General features: G+C 55.2%; 2 protein-coding genes across 5 annotated transcripts in view; both read left to right on the top strand.

Annotated features, from left to right (window-relative positions):
• LOC110390697 (GTPase IMAP family member 8-like) overlaps positions 1-18,543 on the top strand; it is a 685,191-nt gene that overhangs the window by 375,403 nt on the left and 291,245 nt on the right. The window lies entirely within an intron of this gene.
• Positions 1-18,543, top strand: part of MAP4 (microtubule associated protein 4) — a 96,731-nt gene that overhangs the window by 68,234 nt on the left and 9,954 nt on the right. For 2 of the 4 annotated variants that reach the window (XM_021382132.1, XM_021382133.1), the window contains exons 12-16: positions 10,870-10,970; positions 11,884-12,096; positions 13,445-13,622; positions 16,180-16,239; positions 16,475-16,785. In XM_021382132.1, coding sequence (XP_021237807.1) covers positions 10,870-10,970; positions 11,884-12,096; positions 13,445-13,622; positions 16,180-16,239; positions 16,475-16,785 — 863 coding nt within the window. Of the gene's footprint in view, positions 1-2,055; positions 3,646-10,869; positions 10,971-11,883; positions 12,097-13,444; positions 13,623-16,179; positions 16,240-16,474; positions 16,786-18,543 lie in introns of those variants that run through there. The other 2 variants (XM_021382135.1, XM_021382134.1) reach the window with 2 other exon arrangements.

The following is an 18,543-nucleotide window of genomic DNA, read 5'->3' on the forward strand; positions in this document are numbered from 1 at the left end:
CCTGAGAGCTCCCACCGTGGATCGCGCCGCCATTTTGTGTCGTGTTCTCCAAAAGAAAGGAGGTGGAGAGCCATGTGTGTGGAGAAACCCCAGGTTTGATGTTTGGAGAATAGCAAACCTTCCTCAAAGGGTGACAAAGCAGTGGGGGGTTTCCTGTCCAGCAGTCTGTAACGCCCTTCGGGTCCAGTGGCTCGTAGCGTGGGCCCTTCCCCACATGAGGTGGTTCTTCCTCAAGCCCTCCATGTCCTCTCGTTGTCTGGCCATCCACCCATCCTTTCCTGCTTATCTTAGAATCATAGAATCATAGAATGGCCTGGGTTGAAAAGGACCTCAAGGATCATTGAGTCTCAACCCCCCTGCTGAGTGCAGGGTCGCCAACCACTAGACCAGGCTGCCCAGAGCCACGTCCAGCCTGGCCTTGAATGCCTCCAGGGACGGGGCATCCACAACCTCCTTGGCCAACCTGTTCCACTGCCTAACACTGTTTCTGCTATAATTATGAAGAAAACTAAAGCTTTGTGAGACCTTTTAGGAAGAATGGGGACCAAACCTCTGGAACAGGGCTGCTGGCCCCATGCTGTGCGCGTTGGCCAACTGGTTCTTGCTGAAAGCTGAGCACCGTGAGTAAGAGCAGAAGCGGTGGGCTCACCGAAAGGAGTAACAGCGCTCAGATGGGGCCTGGTGGCTTCAGGGCTCTTCCATTTTGGGGACCAGCCTGAATGCTCCGAGCGAGGAAGCGCTCGCAAACATCAGTCCCGCATCGGTTAGGAGAGCAAATGCGAGCCTCGAGCTGAGCTCCCGTTTCCACTGGAAGATACCCACGAATATTTGAATTAAAAAAAAAAAAAAAAAAACCACACCGTGGAGGCCTTTTGAGAAGTGGAGCCTGTGGGTGGAAGTATTCTGGTTAATTAGAGGGTGTCGTGGAAGATGCATATAACTTACAGCTCCTTAGTCATTGTTTTTAAATATAGCACCGTCTTAAAGCCGGAGCTCCACCGGAGCGGGTGAGCGCGTGGATTGTAGTGTTTCTCAGCAGCAGGTTCAATTCAGGGGGCGTAGAGCAGCTCGCAGCCTGCGGGTGTAAAAATATGCAGTGCTCAGTTAGACGGAACCGGGGAGCGCTGCTGCTGCTCCATGTGCCGGGCTGAGCAGCGTTTTCTCTGTAACCACCGCTGCCTGCACAACGCTGCTGCTCCGACTCGGGGACGATTTGCCTTTGTCCGGGGTGTGTCTGTAGCCAGCACTCGGGCAGCTCTGCGGCTCGGGGCCTGGTGTTTTGGAGGGGATCCTCCACGGAGCCAGGGATCAGCAGCGCGGTCAGGAAGCACGGCGGAGGTGTGGGGCTTTGTGCGGAGCCGGGACACGCACCCGTGTGCATTCGGGGCAGTAGAAGACGGGCAGGTCTGAAGTATCGTCCGGTCTGTTTCGTTTTCTTTTTTTTATTTAAATGAGGGAAATAAGAAGTCAGGCTCGTGGGACTGAAAACTACAAACCCCCTGCACTCTGGGACGTGGTCCTGCTGGGCTGTGTCCGCTTGCCCATGGGAGCGGTGCCATTTCTGCTGTGTGAACCCGGGAATCCTCATTGCAGTAGCACAGGGATCCCCGATTCCAGAGGAGCCTGTTAACATGGGCTGCAAACAAAGCCCCTCTGCTGGCGGCCCTCGCACAGCGCCGCGGTCGGGGCGGGCTCCCGTGTGGGTTTAAGATTTGTTCCTAAAGGAGGAAGACGCTGACCCTAATTCATTGGTGTTCCCGAGAGCGGCTCATCAGCGGGAATTAACGATTGTAAAGGCACTGGTCGTAACACAGCGTGGCGGGGAAAAAGGAGAAGGCACGATTCCCAGCAGCGTGCGACTGCCAGAAGTGCCGGTCCTAGAAAACCATCTCCCCGAGAGCGCTGAAACCCCGCTAGCATCCATCCCGAGACCCCCACTGCCGCGACGCAGATCTGCAAAGCCAAAGAAGAGCACAGGGGCGGACCTCCCCCGCCTCCCCCCCGGCAGCGAGCAGCTCGGAGAGTGGCTGCGGTGGGCAGGAAGGGGTGGGAGCGGGGCGGAGGGCGGGAGGGAGCTGCCGTGAGTCGGGGGCACGCGCGGCGTCACAGCCCGGGCTGAGCCGCACAGCGCCGGGAGACGCCGCGCTCCGGAGATGTCTCTCTCCAACCAGCAGCCCGCAGCGCTCTCCGAATACAGCCAGCTGTGCAAGGGCAAGACCGAGAGCTTCTCGGAAGCCTTCCACTGCATGGAGTCCCCGAAAGACTTCGGGAAGACGGAATTCGAATGGCAGAGGACGGAGGGGAAGCTGAATGAGATCGGCTTGAATGTGAACTCGGGGGGACCGATGAAGGACGGGCTCGTTAAGAACGCCGGTTTCACGGATGAGGACAAGCTGTGCTTCTTTGAAGGCAAACTAGACAAAGAGCTAAAAATAGCTCAGAAAGACAAAAGAGAAATTGAGGTGCAAGGCAAAGCGTACCAGGCAACCGCGGGTCACCTTGAGAGCTGGTCTTTGATCGCCGACCCGTTCCCTTCGGCCGAGGGGAGCTTTGCGAACCCCAAAGCGACCGATTTCCATGCGGGGCCGCCGGGAGCTGAGAAACCGTGCCCTGGGCTGGGCAAAACCGGAGCCATCACCGACCAGGAGAAGGCAGCGGGGAGGGCCGGGGCGGAGAGCCGGAGCCAGGCAGAGCCCGGCCATCCCACATCCGTGCCGGAGAGCGATCCCGGCAAGCGCGCCAAGGAGCAGGAGACCAGCGTCTGGAACCCCAATTTCCACCCCATCCTCCCTAACGATTCGGGCTCTAACGAAGCAGCCGTGAAAAAAGATGGAGCCCCCAGCTATTGTGTGGTCGGGGTGGTTAACGACAACTATGTGCAGAGTGGATTTGCTTCTCCCTCGACCACCGCGAAGATGGAGCCCCCGACCACCACCGTGGAGCTGGCACAAGACGACTCCAAAAGTAGTTACTTCAGCAACGCCGCCGAGATGGAGGAAGAGATGGAGGAGAAGCTGAGCTGCGCAGACGATGGCGGTTTTCTGAACAGGGCTGCCCAGCAAAGGAAGGCAATGAGGCGTGCCATGTCCGAGTGCTCGCACTTGTCCGTGCCCCTGACCCTTAACCTGGCCGACAAGTACCCGGAGCCCGTGCTCCGCGAAGACGTGGCCACCGGGCTGCTGTCACCCAGCAGCAGCCTGACCCAGTGCTCCAGCCCCACGGCCAGGAAGCCGGGCGCTGCCATCAAGAGGTCAATGACGGTGGCGGAAGAGCAAGCAGCCGGCGTTGGCTCGGGCACGGAGCTGCCCAGCTTGGTGGTGCGGGAGCACCCGGAGCACGCGGCCGAGGAGCCGGCCACCAAGAAGAAAGAGGAACGCGGCGGGGCGGGCAGGAAGGAGCTGAGCAGCCCCGGTGCTTATCACAGCAAGCTGGAGCAAATCCCCGAGATGGGCTGCCTCGACAGAGAGAGGGAGGAGGGGAAGGGGGAGAAGAGAGATGCCACCGAGGGAGCAGCCGGCGCTGAGCCTCCGAAAAGCAAAAGCGCCGAGATGGAATCCGGCAAAGCTGCTCTGCTGGAAAGGAAAGAAATTGAGGTCAGCGATGCGCGGAGCGCTCTGTCTCCCAAGCAGGATTCGCCGCGTGATGGTATGTTGCTAATTTCCACTTCCCTGGGGAGGACGCGGACAGGAGGAGGAAGCAGCTCGCTGGCTCCGGGCTGCGGGAGGAGGGGGTCACGCACCTGGAGGGGTGGCACCGGTTGGGTGCTGGTGGTGGGAACAAAGAGTGGATGTTTGGGTGGAGGAAAATGGAGGAGCCTTGAAATACTACTGCTAATTGCTTCGGTGGCAGGCGCGAATTGCTTGCTGGGACCCCACTTAGGCTTCATGTCCTGCAGTGTGCACATGGGTGAGGGTCTGGCAATCCCGTGCCTCTCCCTCCTGCATGCTCAGGTGCCCTTCCCATCGCGGCTGCGCTGTGGGAGTTTAAAGCTGTGGGCTTCTCCCCAGGTGTCTGGGGATTGCCCTTTTCGGCTCAGCCGTCAGCACCCCGTGCTGTTTATCCGGGGTGACGAACAAAAGTGCGTGGCTGGGATGGTTTCTGTCATTCAGCTCTCCCCAGGTACTTCAGTGCCGGAACTCAGGATGAGATTCCTGCTGCCTTTTGCAGCCCCTTTTCCAGCAGCCGGCTCTGACAGAGCTTTCCCCATTGCTGCGTGGCAGTAGCAGCTTTGTAGCGGTGGTTGTGGGAATGAGATCAGTCTGCCAGTTGTACAGTTTGGGAGAACTGTGCTCAGTTATTGCTCTCCAGCCCGGAGCAACGTCCCCGTCCCTCCTGCCAGCCTCAGCCCGCGGTACGCCCAGATGTGGGGCACGAGGAGGGTGGGTGTGCTTCCTCTTTGTAGCCTGTGTTAGGGAGCATCCACGGGAAGGAGAAAGAAAACGTGCTGGGGAAGGAAAGACAAAAGATTGCAGCGGAATTCTGGCACCTCGTGCCCGTGCCAGTTGGCTCAGCCCTCGGAGGAGGAATCGCAGAGTCGCAAAACATGAGGTTGCAATGCCTGGTGTGAGAGGGGAGGGTGACAGCGCACGGACAGCAGCAGCACGGGTCAGTGGGGCTCCGGAATGATCTGTTGGAGTGAGGCTGGGCTGTCCCCATCCCACGGCACGCAGAGCAGGGCAGGTGCCGTGCCGTGAGTGCGGCCGTGGTTCGTGGCGTGCTGCTGACACCCAATGGCTGCTGAGCGGCCCCAGGAGCGCGGCAGCCCCCGAGGTGCTCTGACGATCCGTTTTCCTTCCAGCTCTCAGCGAGCACGTTCAGCACGGTTGTATTCTGTCCCTCATGCCTCCTACTTGTCTCTCCTTTCCTGATCTGATGCCTGATTTGGTGGCCTGCAGCCGCGAGCTGCAGCTAGCTGATCTTTGAGGTCCCTTCCGACCCAGCCATTCTATGATTCTGGTTCTGTGATTTCCTTGAGATGCTTCGGTTCCCAGGGCTCCCTCCAGCCCCCGCAGAGCGCAGCTGTGGCAGCGCACACCTCCCTGCTCTGACACACCTCTCCCCTTCTCCCCTTCTCTCGGCGTTACCCTGCTCCTTACGGTCTACTTGGCGCACAGATTTCGAGCGGTCCTGGCAGCCGTGTGATGAAGCGGTGTCACTTCGGGATGCCATGGGTGCAGACATCCATCCTCAGGGGCTGAGTGGAGGCGTCACAGCCTCACGGACCCGCAGGAGCCAGCAGGTCCTGCTGCTGGTAGAGCAGCACCAGGGCACCCACGGGTCAGTATGGGGCATGAGAGGACCCGCTCTTCTGGACAGCTCAGCCACGAGTAACAGGGATGATGGTAATGTTAGGGTAAAAGGAGGAGCAGGAACAATGCCGTATTTGTGCTGGGCACCTTTCCATTTAGGGAATTTCTGTGCTGCTGGGGTCTGCTGATGCTGGGGTTTGTTTGCAGCGAGGCTGCACTGTCCCAGTCCGTGTCATTCGTGAGGAATCATGGAATTTGAGATGGCAGCGGCCTTCAGAGCTCCCCTGCTCCTGCTTTGGACACTTGGTGCGTGCTGCGGCTGGGCTGGCCGTCCTGGAGGGCCATTTCAGAACACACGTACAGGATCTTTTAGGCAGAGAGATGTAAGAAATGGTTTCCAGTGGATTGATGTGTGTTGCCCCGGGGGGCTGAGCGTCAGCGATGTAAAGGTCACTGAGAGATGGGGACACTCGGGGCCTTCTGCTCGGCTTGCCTTTGGTAGGTGACCGCTTCGTGTCACCGAGATGGCAGCATCCCACTTGGAAGTTCTTTCCTCTCGCCGTCTGTGTTTTAGGAGCTGCTGTGCAGTCCTCAGGGCACAGGTCTGAGTGCGAGCTGGTGCTGGCAGAGCTGGCTGGGCTCTCCTAGGCAAGATGATGAGAGCGACTTCCCCATTCCCTGCCCCGAAAGGAGCAGTGAGGGATTGCACAGGTCAGGTTTGCCTCGTGCTGCTGCACCCAGCGCCTTGTTAAGAAGTTTGCTCTGGATTTATTCTCTGCTGGAAGAAAATGTGGTCGGATTTGATGACCCTCGTGGTCTTTTCCAGCCTTAACGATTCTATGACTCTTAACGACTCAATGAAAATGTGGCAGTAGAAGCAACAGAATGTATTTCTTTTTGCTTCATGCCCGCGCAGATTAGAAAGAATTTTTGGAAGGCAAAAAAAAAAAAAAAAAACCAGACCGAAATTCCTTGGACGTTTCTGAGATGCTTGGAACTCTGCGCCGAGCTTTTGCATCCCCTCCCCTGGCACGGGCAGCGGGGCTGGTGGCTCGTGGGCTGGCGGAGCAGCGTGGCAGACCCTGCCCTGCTCCCTCGCTGCATCAGCAGCCGCCGCAGAGCCCGGCCACAACAGGAGGTTGCATTGTTTCCTGCTCTGAACAATGGTTCTGATTCGTGGGTGCGTGCTGTAGAAGCCAGCGTGTGATTTCTTGCACGTGCCTAAAATGTCAGCTCCGGTGGCATCAGGTACAAAAGCGATGCCGTTCCCCACTGCTTTTTCCCCCTTCCTTTGAATTTCCTCCGATTTCAAAGACTTTTTGCTCTGAAATCTCAGGAATCCCAGGCGCCGCTGGGCCAGGCTCGGCCGCGGTTGTCGCTCCCGATGCTCAGCCCAGTGTGTGTGCATCAGAGAACTCGCCCTGGGTTTGTGAGCCTCGTTTCCCCATCGGCCCGTGAGCAGCGCGCCGTTTCCCGGTGTGCTGCGGTGTTTGCTGCTCTCGTGCTCAGAGACGTGAGCGATCTGAGCCGGCCGTCCCTGCTGGGTGAGGCTGTGGTTGCTGTCACCCCACATTTAAATAGATTAGAGTTAATTATGGGATTAGGAAATGCCAGCCCCGCTGCCTTGCAGCGAACTGATGTTTGCTCAAGGGATGTTACCGGCGTGGTGGCGGCTTGCTGACGCGGTTCCTTGCCGGATGAAATCGTGGTTTTAATGAGAAAGAAAGGAAGCGAAGGACTGCGGGATGGAAGGGAAAGTCAGGAGACAGGTGATGAGCAGAGCCTGATTCGGGGTTCCGTGGAGGTCCTGGTTTGGTGTTCGGCCTCGAGTACGGAACAGCATTCATGTCTGTTGGGGGCTGAGCTGGAAATGAATGGAACTTTTGGAGGGAGCTACACCTACTGGTTACTCTAAACCTGACTGCAGGCTGTGCCGTGCAGGTAAACGTGGCAAGGAGCTAGTTTCTAGAAGAACAAGTTCTGATTTCGGACTTGGTTTCCCACGTAATCGTAACAAATCAGCCTGGGTGGGTGAGGAGGACGTCTGCTCTGCTCCTGGAGCTTTGGTCATGACACCAAACACACCCGTGTTGTTTTGGGCAAAACCAGCGTGGAGCGAGGGCTGGCTTTGCTTCTGAGGTTGTTTATGTTGAAGAGAGAGAGTAAAGATGGCCACTGCCTTATTGCTTAATCTATTTCTCTTAATGGATTTTCTGTTGATGACTCTAATCCTCAGGAGAATTCCGGGGCTGTTGCAGTGAATGATGTTTAGCTCGGCTTAGCCCGCTGATATCCCTCGCTGGGGATTGGGGCTGAGCGCGTGGCCTCGCTCGCAGCCACGTGGGGATGGGGCTGCAAATCCATCCCAGAGCTGGCCCGGGCCTGGGGGGGTGCAGACCCCATCCAGTGGGGCAGGTGGGACAGGAGCGGGTTGCTGTAGTTTCTTAAAGGCTCTTTGCTTTTTTTGCCCTATCCCTGGAGGTGCCCAGCACCTGAGCTGTGCCTGGGGCTGACAGCCCTGTCCACGGCAGGGGTTGGAGTGAGATGGTCTTGGAAATCCCTTCCAACCCAACCATTCTGCGACTGTAACTCGCCAACAAACAGGGAAGAAAGGAAGGCAAGCCCTGGCAGCACTGACCTGCTCCATGCACGGTGTACGCTCACTGCTCTCACTTATCTTCCCTTTCACTTTTGAGCTTTTGCTCGCCACAGTAGCAGGAAATAGAAGTACTTGCTTGTGGCCTTTTAAGATGAGCTTAAGACGCTTCATGGTGGGGTCTTTCCCTGTTCCTTCTGACGTGGAGAATGAATTTTTGGGAGTGCTCCTCTTGCACAGCTTACTGGCTGGTCCTTGGGAAATAGCCACCCGTGGGTTTTGTTCTGCACGAGTTCCATGGTCCATGAAACTGGGCAGCAACGTGGTTCAACTTGGATGAAACTGTAGGAATTCTGATAGGAGAAGAGAACCAAGCAGGCAAAAAAACCCCATCCATTTATATGTACATCAAGTATTGGAGGAGAAGCCCCATGGTGTGGGGTCCTTGGGGGTACTCAGAGGACGCCATGGCAAAGCCCTGAGCAACCTGCTGTAATTCAGAGCTGTTTTGAGCTGGAGTTCAGTCTGAATGACCTCCAGGCATCCCTTCCAGCTGCATTGTTCTGTCACCCTAATGTTAAATGGTTCCGTGGGCTTCAAAGCTGTGAGAGAAGCTCATGGAAGCTGCAGAGCTCACCCCAGCACGTCGCAGGGTGATGGGGGGCTTTCTCCTGATTTTATTCCTTACGTTTAGGAAAACTCTATGGTTACGCTGTGAGCAGGACTTGGCTTTGGGGCAGCAGGTCAGGAATTAGGCATGGCGTGGGCATCCTCCTGTGCATCACACGGGGCCCTATAGACTGGGTCCCCACTGGACCCCGTGGGAGCAGAGCAGTGGCTCCAGGCAGCGCCTGTGTTGGAAAAGCTCTTCCTTCTGCTGGGTGCTCGGAGGGAAGGATGCTCCATCTCCCAACCTTTCTTCCCAGCAGAGGCGGGCAGCCCCCGCGACAGCTTCACGTGGGAATCCCAGGCTCTTGCGTTCCGTGGGTGCTGTGCAGTGAGCTGGGTTTGGGTGTGCAGTGTGCGGGTGCTGACTGTAGCAATGGAGGCCGGCGGGGGGGGGTGGATCCCAGGCGCCGTCCCGTGGTCTTTCCGCCGGAGCCGTGGTCCGTGCGTCCTTCCCTGTCCGTCAGGCACTGCTGTTTGCCCGCCAGCGCCCCGAGGAGGACCCGCGTACCATGACCCGTGCCACGACCGCTGCTCGGAGCGGGTGTCCTTGGAGTTCTCCTGAGGTCTGCTGCCACGCGGGGGGAGCTGAAGGGGCTCTTCAATAACTCTTGCAGACTAATGAACAGATCTGATTAAGGTTTGGCAGCTTTTCCCAATATTCCCCGCAGCGAGCACGAATTCCCAGGCGGTTCTGTGCTCTGGATGGCAGAGAGCAGCCTCCTCATTAAAGGATGGGTGGAAACGAGCGGGCGGGTGAGCACGTTGGGCTGTTAATTACGTGGAGGCAGCACAGAACGGTTCCTCTGCCATCCCCGGGGCTGTGTGCAGTTGGGACCCCCTTATTGGGTGGGACCCCGTTTTTGGGTCTGCCACTAATGGAGCCCTCAACCATCCGTGTTCCCTCCCCCATCCTCAGTGCTGTTCCCAGGCTTGGGTCTGTAACCTGGTCCATCCCCCCCATTGGCAATGCCGCTGCTCTCCCTTAATGAACTCTCTTCTGTTGGTTGCGTAGAACCTCCATGCTCATCTGGTCGCTTTGTGCGTTTGCTGGGGCTGCTCACAGGTGTCCTGTGCTGTGGCTGTAGCTGGTGGGGTGACGTGGAAGGTCGTGTTCTGACGCACTGCACAGCTTGGCAGCTGCTGGAGGTGGAATCCTGAAGCTTCCAGGAGCCGCGTCCTGAGCAGACGAGCGGGCAGAGGGCTGCGGTTCCGCAGCGCATCGGCCAACAGCAGTTGCTCCTCCTGGTGTTGCCATAGGTAGAATGGGGAAGTGAGATGAGGGGGAGAAGTGGGGGTTACTGAAATTCGGTGGGGAGAAGCAGTAGAGAAGAGCCAATATGGATTAGCTGCAATAAAAAAGCCCTTTCTAGAGGAACCCAGCCGGCACGTGTCGGTGCTCGTTTCCTTCGCAGCTCTTTTTTCGTATGCATAGGGCATTAAACTCAGTGCTGCAAACCAGGGGGACGAGCGGGGAGCCCAGAGGCAGCAGGAGGAGCAGGGCAGCATGGCTGCTGCACTTGCTGGGGTCAGGAAAAGGCAACCACAGCAGCAGCGGCAGCGTGGGCAGGGCATGGCTGCGTGCTGCTGCGCTCCGCTGAGGGCTCGGTGCTGCTGCTGAGTTGTCCTCGAGTGAGAAAACAGGAAGAGAATCGGCAGTTTTCCAGAGACGCAGAAAACAACGTCTCCCTGTTGGGGTTGTTGTGCTGCTGTCCCGACAATCCCTGGCCTTGTTACGGGAAGCGGCGTCCGGCACTGACGGGCTTTGTCCGAGCGCCGGGTGATGGGGAGATGATGTCCCGCCGCGCCGCTCACACGTGGTGGGATGTTTGCTGCGCAGGGCAGCGGTTATCTGCAGACAATGCCTTAGGGAGGACTGTTAAATAAAAGGGATTTAGGATTATTTGTAGGAAAAATTGATTATTGGGAAGAGCGGTCGGGCACCGGCTCAGGCTGCCTCCCTCCCCAAGCGGCCACGATGGGAGAAAGGCTGGGAGATGGCAGAGCTTCGTTCCAAAATGCAGTGGCATTGAAGGATGGGGAAGTTTGCTGGCTTTACTTAACCCAGAGGTTCCCTTCAGCAGCTGTTCCTCCCTCACGAGCCGAGCAATTGGATGCTGATGGCATCTGAGTGAGCGTTCGTTGGCCTCATCCTGTAACAGGGAGAATGTTCTTCCTCTGGGTGTGCTGGTCTGGGGGAAATTTTCCCCAAAAATAGCCAACCTGTAACCATTTCTGTTCTGTCTCCTCTTCTTATGGTATGGAATAATAGAGAAAAAGGATTAAAGCAAACCACCCAAGCAACCAAGCCAACAAAAAAGACTCAGACTGAAGTCTCCATTCTTCTTCTTTTGCCAGCAAAACCAGAGGAGCCCAAAGCAGCCGAAGCCGTGACAGGGAACGACATCACAGCACCCCCCAACAAGGAGCTGCCCCCCAGCCCCGAGAAGAAGACGAAGGTAGGGCTCCTTCCACCTCCACCCTCTTTGCTTCCCTGGTCTCCCTCTGCCAGCTTTGCTGCTTCTTAAGCCACGGCCACACGAGTTCTGTTTTCTGAGCTGCCATGGGGGAACTGTTCTACTGAAGCAAACGCCTTCAGTTCGGAAGTTGCAAACCCGTAGCAAACTTGGCTGAAAATGGATGCAATGATTTTGGGTAGGCTTTTACCTAAAACGATTCTCTGGTTGGCATCTGCGATACAGAAGTAGTAAAGGTACGCGGTTACACTTGTGCTGTGCCGATCCTCTCCCAGTTGTTGACGGCATTACGTTTACAATGGAATTCCATTACAATTAGCACGGAGAGGTCCTGCTTTGGGCCCATGATCCCTTCCCTTAGGGCTGCTGGTGATGCACGGCAGAGGTCTGCCTCCAGCATCACGCAGCCCTTGGCAAAGCCCACGTTGCCGCAGCCAGCGCAGGGCAGGGAGCACTTGGCCGCTGGGGCCATCGGATCAGATCTGCAGCTTGCCATCCGCCGCGTGCGTGTAATTTGGAAAGCAGCCTCTTGCTTCCTGCACGCGGGACCGGGTGCCAGGAGCAGCCATCACTAATCCCAGCTTTACCAGCTTCCTTCTGTCGCTTCGGATGTCGCCGGAATAAATCGTGTTCCCTGCGAACTGAATGGCTGGGCTCTGAAGGCATCAGAGCTGCTTCGCCGTCCTCTCCGTTACGCTCAGAAAATAGAAAGCTAATTCTTTTTGTTTCATTTTAATTACCGTTGGTTTTGTTTGTTTTTTTTTTTTTACGTTCTTGCAGCTTGACGTTTCTGTTTACCATGCGCTGTTTTTTGTTTTTTTTTCTGTCGTGTTTTTTTTTTTGTTTGTTTCGTTCTCTTTCGATCCCGGATTTTGCTTTTTGAAAACCCGTAAAGCCTGCAGCATCCACGCCGGCAGCAAAGCCCGCAGCAACGAAGGCCAGGCCCGCGGCCGCCACCAGCCCCAAGCGGCCGGCCTCCGCCACGCCTGGCCCCCACAAAAAGCCCAGCAGCCCCACGGCGGGCCCTGCTGCCACCACCACTCCCAAGCGCCCGGCCGGCAGCGCCACGCGGCCCTCCACCCTCACTCCAAAAGAGACTAAGCCAAAGGTAAGCGCTGGTGTGCTGCTGCGGGGAGCTCCGAGGGCTCGGTGACGTCTTCGTGCGCCCGCTCTTCTGCCCAGACATCAAAACTAGTGCTGGTCAATGAAGGATGAGGCAGCAAACGTGATGTACTGTGTTAGGAGGCGTGCGGTTGTTGGGCAGGGAGGTGCTGGCGCTGCCCCGAGCTGTGGGTGCCCGTCCCTGGAGGTGCCCAAGGGCTGTGGGGGGCCCTGGGCAGCCTGAGCTGGGGGGCAGCCAGCCCATGGCAGGGGTTGGGGCTGGAAGTGGCATTAAGGATCCTTTCAACCCAACCATTCTGGGATTCTTTGGCTTTACGGTCTTAAAGGACCCTTCCAACCCAACCCGTCCTATGGCTGTATGATCTTTAAGGTCCCTTCCAGCCCAGCAGTTCCATGTTTCTGTGATGATTGGCATCAGCTTCCATTAACACACATAGAGCATCAGGTCTCAGGCATTTACTTCTCACAAACTCTCACAACTCGGCTGCATTCCCATGATTTTCCTTGCAAACTGTCACAAAGTATGCAAGATATTTCTCTATTTCTTGCCATTTTGAAAACACGGATACACTGAAAACCCAAGATAACTGTTAAATCTAGACAAAAGCATGGGAAAACTGAGTGGACAGCTTCAGTATTAATACTGGAGGAGGAAAAATAGTTTGAACTCCAGTATTTCCCACTGACTGTTTCTTTGTGAGGGACTGGAACTGGATGATCTTTAAGGGCTCTTCCAGCCTATGTCCTTCTATGATTCTAAGGCCATTATAAAACTATGTAAGGATAACTGATACATTTATGGGCTTAGCAAACGTTGGAGATTTGTCATTCTCCACGAAGAGAACATCCATGGACGGTTCTTCAAGTGTTTCATCTGAAAGCTCAATTAAGGCCCAGTGTTCACATCAGGGAATGTCTCTTGGATTTTCCCTGTGCTGACTTCTGTGGCCTTTCTGCATCGTGCAGACCCGGAGCTAACAGACATGGGCACGTGGAGCATCCCTCCCCAGCCCTTCACATTCAAACCATGTAGGAATGGAATCGGCTTGTGCCTGAAATCCTGTTGATATTAAGGTGAATTTTAAGATGGAGTGCATTTTCTGCTCTCGTTGAGGTTGACAAATGAAACTTTCGCCTCTTCTTATCTCTGCTGAATACACATTTGGCCAAGGTCTTATCTGTATCTTATTTGTGACCAAGGATTTACCTTCTGTACTTCAGAATCCCTTCTACGTGAGGAAAATAGAGCAATTTATTTCACGCTTTTTGTTGGCAAACCCTTCGAAGAGACCGTCAGCGAGCTGCTGGCTTGAACAGAACCTGTCCCTTTCCAGGTCACAGATGCAAAGAGCCCTGAGAAGAGGACCTCGCTCTCAAAGCCTCCATCATCTGCTGCTCCTCGAGCTGCTGCCAGGAGCACCGCTGCCGCTCCTCGGACAACGGCCACGTCCCCCGTGACTGCAGCTGCTGGGGCCAAGAGTACCACTGCCTCCCCCCCCAAGAGGCCCACATGTAAGCATGCTTTTCTTTGTATCCAGCAGGTCTCTTTGGAACCAGCTGCTGGTTTTTGGTTGAGCAGCACCGGTAGTTGGTGCAAAGGGACGCGTCCGTCGTGTGGCTGAGTGCAGCTTCTTCCTGTGTGGAGCAGTGCTCATGTTGCCATCACCCTGCGACCCCCGGTTTGTTAAAATTAGTCTCTTGGTAAGCAAGCAAGACTGAGTCAGGGTTAATGCAACTACTGAGCACGTTTTATTGGACCTCACAGTCGCTTATCAGAACGTCACGGAATCATAGAATGGCTTGGGTTGGTTCCCACCCTTAAATGTGCCGATGAACTTTTAAAAACCAACGCACATCGGTTGCTTTGCTCTGTGAGTCCCAGAGCGTGAATCCATAACCCGTATTTCCTAAAAGAATGATGGTGTTATAACCGTGCTGAAATATATTACGCTAGATGTGCATCCCACGCTTTTTTGCTGAGGGGGAAAATATAATTAATCCTGTGCAGAGGAAGTGTTGCACTTTGCGGGAGCCGAGTATCTCAGCTCCTCCTGTGGACGTTCTGTTAAAATTCGTTTTGTTTGCTCTGTTATGCAAACTGTAGCCCAGAAAGCTTAACACATTTTAATGAGTTCAGCTGAGTGAATTCCTCCTTCCAAAACTGAGACGCAGACAAAGGAGAAGTGTCATCTGATGACATCCGAAAGATGGAGCCGCTGATGCGGAGACGCAGGGAAGCTGTTCCAAGTGACAAGATGTGCAGTGGAAGGGGCTCCTGTGCTGTCCAGGGTGTGGGACATGGCCAGTGTACAGAGGGGAAACCAGGACGGGTGACGGAGACTTGAGGACAGCTGGAGGAGCTCCACCGGGAGCTGAAGCTGTCCCGGGTCTGGGAGTGCACAAGGGAGGCAGGATTAGAAAGAGCCCCATCCCTGGAGGTGCTCAAGGCCAGGTTGCATGGGGCCCTGGGCACCTCCTCTGCTGCTTGATTCAGGACCTGGCAACCCTGCCCTGGTCTTTGGGGTCCCTTCCAACCCAACCACTCTGTGACTCTTATGAAAGAGGGGAGGCTTCTTTTGGAAGAGGACAAAGCATTGTAAAGCTGCTGCAGGGCAGGCAGAGCAGGTGCAGCTCCATCAGGATGCTGTGATGGACAGGATGGGGAGCTGAGTCTCTTTGGATCACAGCGCAGACTGTCACAGCATAGTGTTAAGCCAGATAATAACGTCCTGGCTGAAGGTGGCATTTCAGAAGGACATCTGCTCTTGATTTTCACACGTCAAAAGCCAGACCCTGCCACTTCGCTGTGGCTTGCTCAAACTTTTTATCATTCTTGCTCTATAAACGTGTGGATAGTGGCTTCTTTGGAAGCTGCATGGCTTCACTTCTTTGGGTGTTGGCGGTCACTCTCTCTACCAGAGAAGAGGCATGGGTTATGCTCAGTGCTTGGCTGATTTATTTATCTATATTCAGGTTTTCCCTCTGCGTGAAAACAAATTCTGTTTGTGTAAGACCACCTCTCTATCTTTCCAAGGTCTTCACCCCTCGTTATAGACCGTTTTCCCAGTAGCTTTACCAGGTCTTCAACATCACATGCTGCCAATGTGCATGGGGTTGCAGCTCCTGGGCTCTGCTGACACGAGCAGAAATAATCACAGCTCTTGGTGCAGCAGTGTTTGCCCCTCACGCCTTCATACCAAACACTGCCCTGCCCTGCTCTCAGCTCTCCCAGTCCTGTGGTCTCGAGGAGGGAGATGGAGTTGGTTCGAGAGGGCCTCGTTACATGAATGGCTTTAATTATGTATCTGTCCTTAAGGCCTTATTAAATTATTCCAGTGTGTTTCATCTCATTAGCTTGTGTCTTATCTGTGGTGTTTAATTGAGTGCTTGTAGCAAAGTCTGGATGGAGCGATCCAGTCGAACCTGGCCTATCGTTATCTGCCCCTTCCGCTTTTTTCTACGCTGATGTGCCATGAAATCCCCCAGCAGCCCCCGGAGCGTACCAAAAACCCTAGGACTGTTAATGGAAATTAGGTATTATCATTGTGGACTCATTTAAATAAGGTTCTCTTGACGGATTTCAGTCCGTGATCTTTTCCCTTGATGCATTTTCTGTATGGTTTTGTTCCGCTTGGAGAAAAGTGGATGTGTTCCTGGCTTACTGACCGCCGCCTGTGTGCGATGCAATCAGGTCACGGTCGCTGGGGTTTGCCCAGGGGGAACATTGTCACTTTAGGGATTGATTTTATTTTGGTACGATTGTAACCGGGACCAAAATGCTCACTAACCTCTGTGCAGGAAAATAGGCATCGGTTAAAATTGATCTACCGGTGACACCAAGGTTATGGACGGATGAACGTGGGTTTGGTTTTACAGTTTGTTAAAGGCTTTGGAAAGCAGTGAAACTGGGGCAGATTAGCATAATGTTGGAGGGAGTGCTGTCAGATTCTGGCAGTTATTTGAAGAACAGAAGCAGCACGTGCTGACCTCTGGGGGAAGCCATGCTTCTCCCCCGCGCTCGCGGGCTTTCCCCCTGTCCAGCACTAACCCCCCGTTCTGCATTGGGCAGCTATCAAGACCGATGCGAAGCCCGCGGATGCCAAGAAGACGGCTGCCAAGTCTCCATCAGGTAATCCCGCTCTTTCCATCTCTTCAGATCCTCTTTGCGGCCACTGCAGGGCTCCGGGGCACTTAGTGGCCGTGCCGTCTGACCCTCCCTCCTTCCCTCCCCCCCCCCCCGCGTTGTTGTTGTTGGTTTTTTGTTTTTCTCTCCGTTTTTCCCTAAAGAAAACACATCCAAGAGCCTCCGCTCCTTCCCTCCCCCCCCCCTCCCCGTCCCTCCGTTGTCACTGTGCTAATTGCAGCGGACCCGGCCCGCCCTAAGAGCGCTGCAGGAAGCGTGGTGAAGAGCAGTGCCACCACCCCCGCCGGCACCGCCGCCGTGCCCGGCGCAACCGCCGGCCGCCCCAAACCCAAACCTGCGGCGGCCAAAGCCACCGCCACCCCCAGCGCCGCCGCGGATGCCAAGAAACCTCCGGCGAAGGCTGCGCCCAAACCCAGCGCTGCCTCCAAGCCGCCGCGCCCGACCAGCAGCGTCTCTGCTCCGGATCTGAAAAACGTCCGTTCCAAAATCGGATCGACCGATAACATCAAGCATCAGCCCGGGGGAGGAAAGGTACGTCCCTTCCCGCCTGGTGACGGTACGCTCTCCGAAACCGTAGCTCTGAAGCGGTGTGGGTGCTCTTTGCTGGTGTTGGCGGCTGTATCCTCGCTGCTCTCCTCGTGTTTGTGCTCTGCAGGGCTCCTCTTTGGGTTCCTGGTTTATGCACAAGGCGGTAACAAGGGCAGTGGTAGCGGTGTACAGGAGGAATCCACCAGAAAAGCCTTCGTGGCACACGCAGGGGAATTCACAGCGCTGTGGTTCCGTGTTGGCTGTACATCCCAACATAGAAAGGAGTTGGTACTGGAAGCTCCAGCCTTGTCTGTGTTCCAAAACTTCCCCTCTGAACAGAGGATTTGGGTCTGCCGAGTGGTGCGGAGGCGAAATAACGCGCTGAGCCGCAGGAAATCTGGATTCAGGAGCAGGTTCCACAGAACCTTCCCCAGGGGTGGGAGCAGGGGCTGCGGTCAGCGTGTCAGACCTGAAGCTGAAATTAAACAGTCTGCATCTATTGCTCGGCCAGGCACAGGGTCATAGAGTCGTTGAGGTTGGAAAAGACCACCAAGCCCAACCATCAGCCCACCCCCTCCCCCCCACCCCGTGCCCACCAGGCCGTGTCCCCGAGTGCCACATCTGCCACCCTTTGGATGAACTCTGGTGGCCACAAGAAACAAAGTGCTGGATGAGCCGCAGGGAGAAGTACGTGCGTAGATAAAACTTGAGGCTCTCCACCAGTGATGGGCTTAAATTGCATTTTCACTGTATTTGCCATGTAAACGGCGCGGGTTTGGGGATATGCCTGTAGCCTTCTTCTGAGGGTTGTAACCATTTTGTGGCTATGCGTAATCATAAAATCTTGATGGGATATTGTCTAGCAGAAGCACCCATCTTGGCCCGACACAATGAGTTAGCAGCTTGCCTATAGTCAGAGGGCTTCCATTTCCACCAAGTGGAGCAAATTCACCCACTTCCCTTTGCTGCAGGTCTGCTGGAACGGGTAACCCAGCCTACAGCTTCCAGCTGGTGCTGGGAACCCTGATCTCCTCTCTGGCACGTGAAAATCAGGGCGTTCTTTTGTGGGACTGTGTGTCACAGAGCATCAGTACATGCACAGAATTACTCCGCAGAGTTAAGAGTATCTGAGCTGTGTGCTATCACAGTGTGGTCCCCACAGCCTGGAGGTCTGGGAGATGAAGGTTCCCTCCACAAAACAGTTTCTGACAATAAGAACTGAAGAGCTTTGAGGCGAGCAGGATGGTGACCCTGCCCAATACAACATATTGCAAATTGAACCCAGACCAACGTTTGTAAATCCTTTTCGTGTCTGCTCTGGAAGAATGCGTATGGCTGTTTTGTGGTTTTACACCACGGTAGGGTTTGGAGGGTTGCAGTGCTCTTTGGCTTGCAGGGTTACAGTGTTGGTTCAAGGGGACGTATTTTTACATTCCGTTTCACTGCCCTTTGTTTTGTTGTCATTTTCGGAGCAGTGGGAAATCCGATTTTTGGGGAGAGCTGTCTTTTTTGTAGCCTTCTTTATGCTGGGATGCTTCCAGAGCAGGAGAGCGCCTCAGGAGTGCTGAAGCTTTGCTTTGCTTGGTAGGGAAATGTAGGATCCCTGCTGAGAAACACAGGCTCTGCTTACCAGATCAGCAGAAGAGAGGATGTTCTCAGGCCGTTGGTGAATTTTTCTAGAATTGTACGTTTTTATTCAGTCTTCTGTTTAGCGGGATTAGCTCGATCCACCCGCACTGGGTTAGCTGCAGAATCAAATCA

This window comes from Numida meleagris, unplaced genomic scaffold, assembly GCF_002078875.1.
Source record: "Numida meleagris isolate 19003 breed g44 Domestic line unplaced genomic scaffold, NumMel1.0 unplaced_Scaffold180, whole genome shotgun sequence".
Taxonomy (NCBI): domain Eukaryota; kingdom Metazoa; phylum Chordata; class Aves; order Galliformes; family Numididae; genus Numida; species Numida meleagris.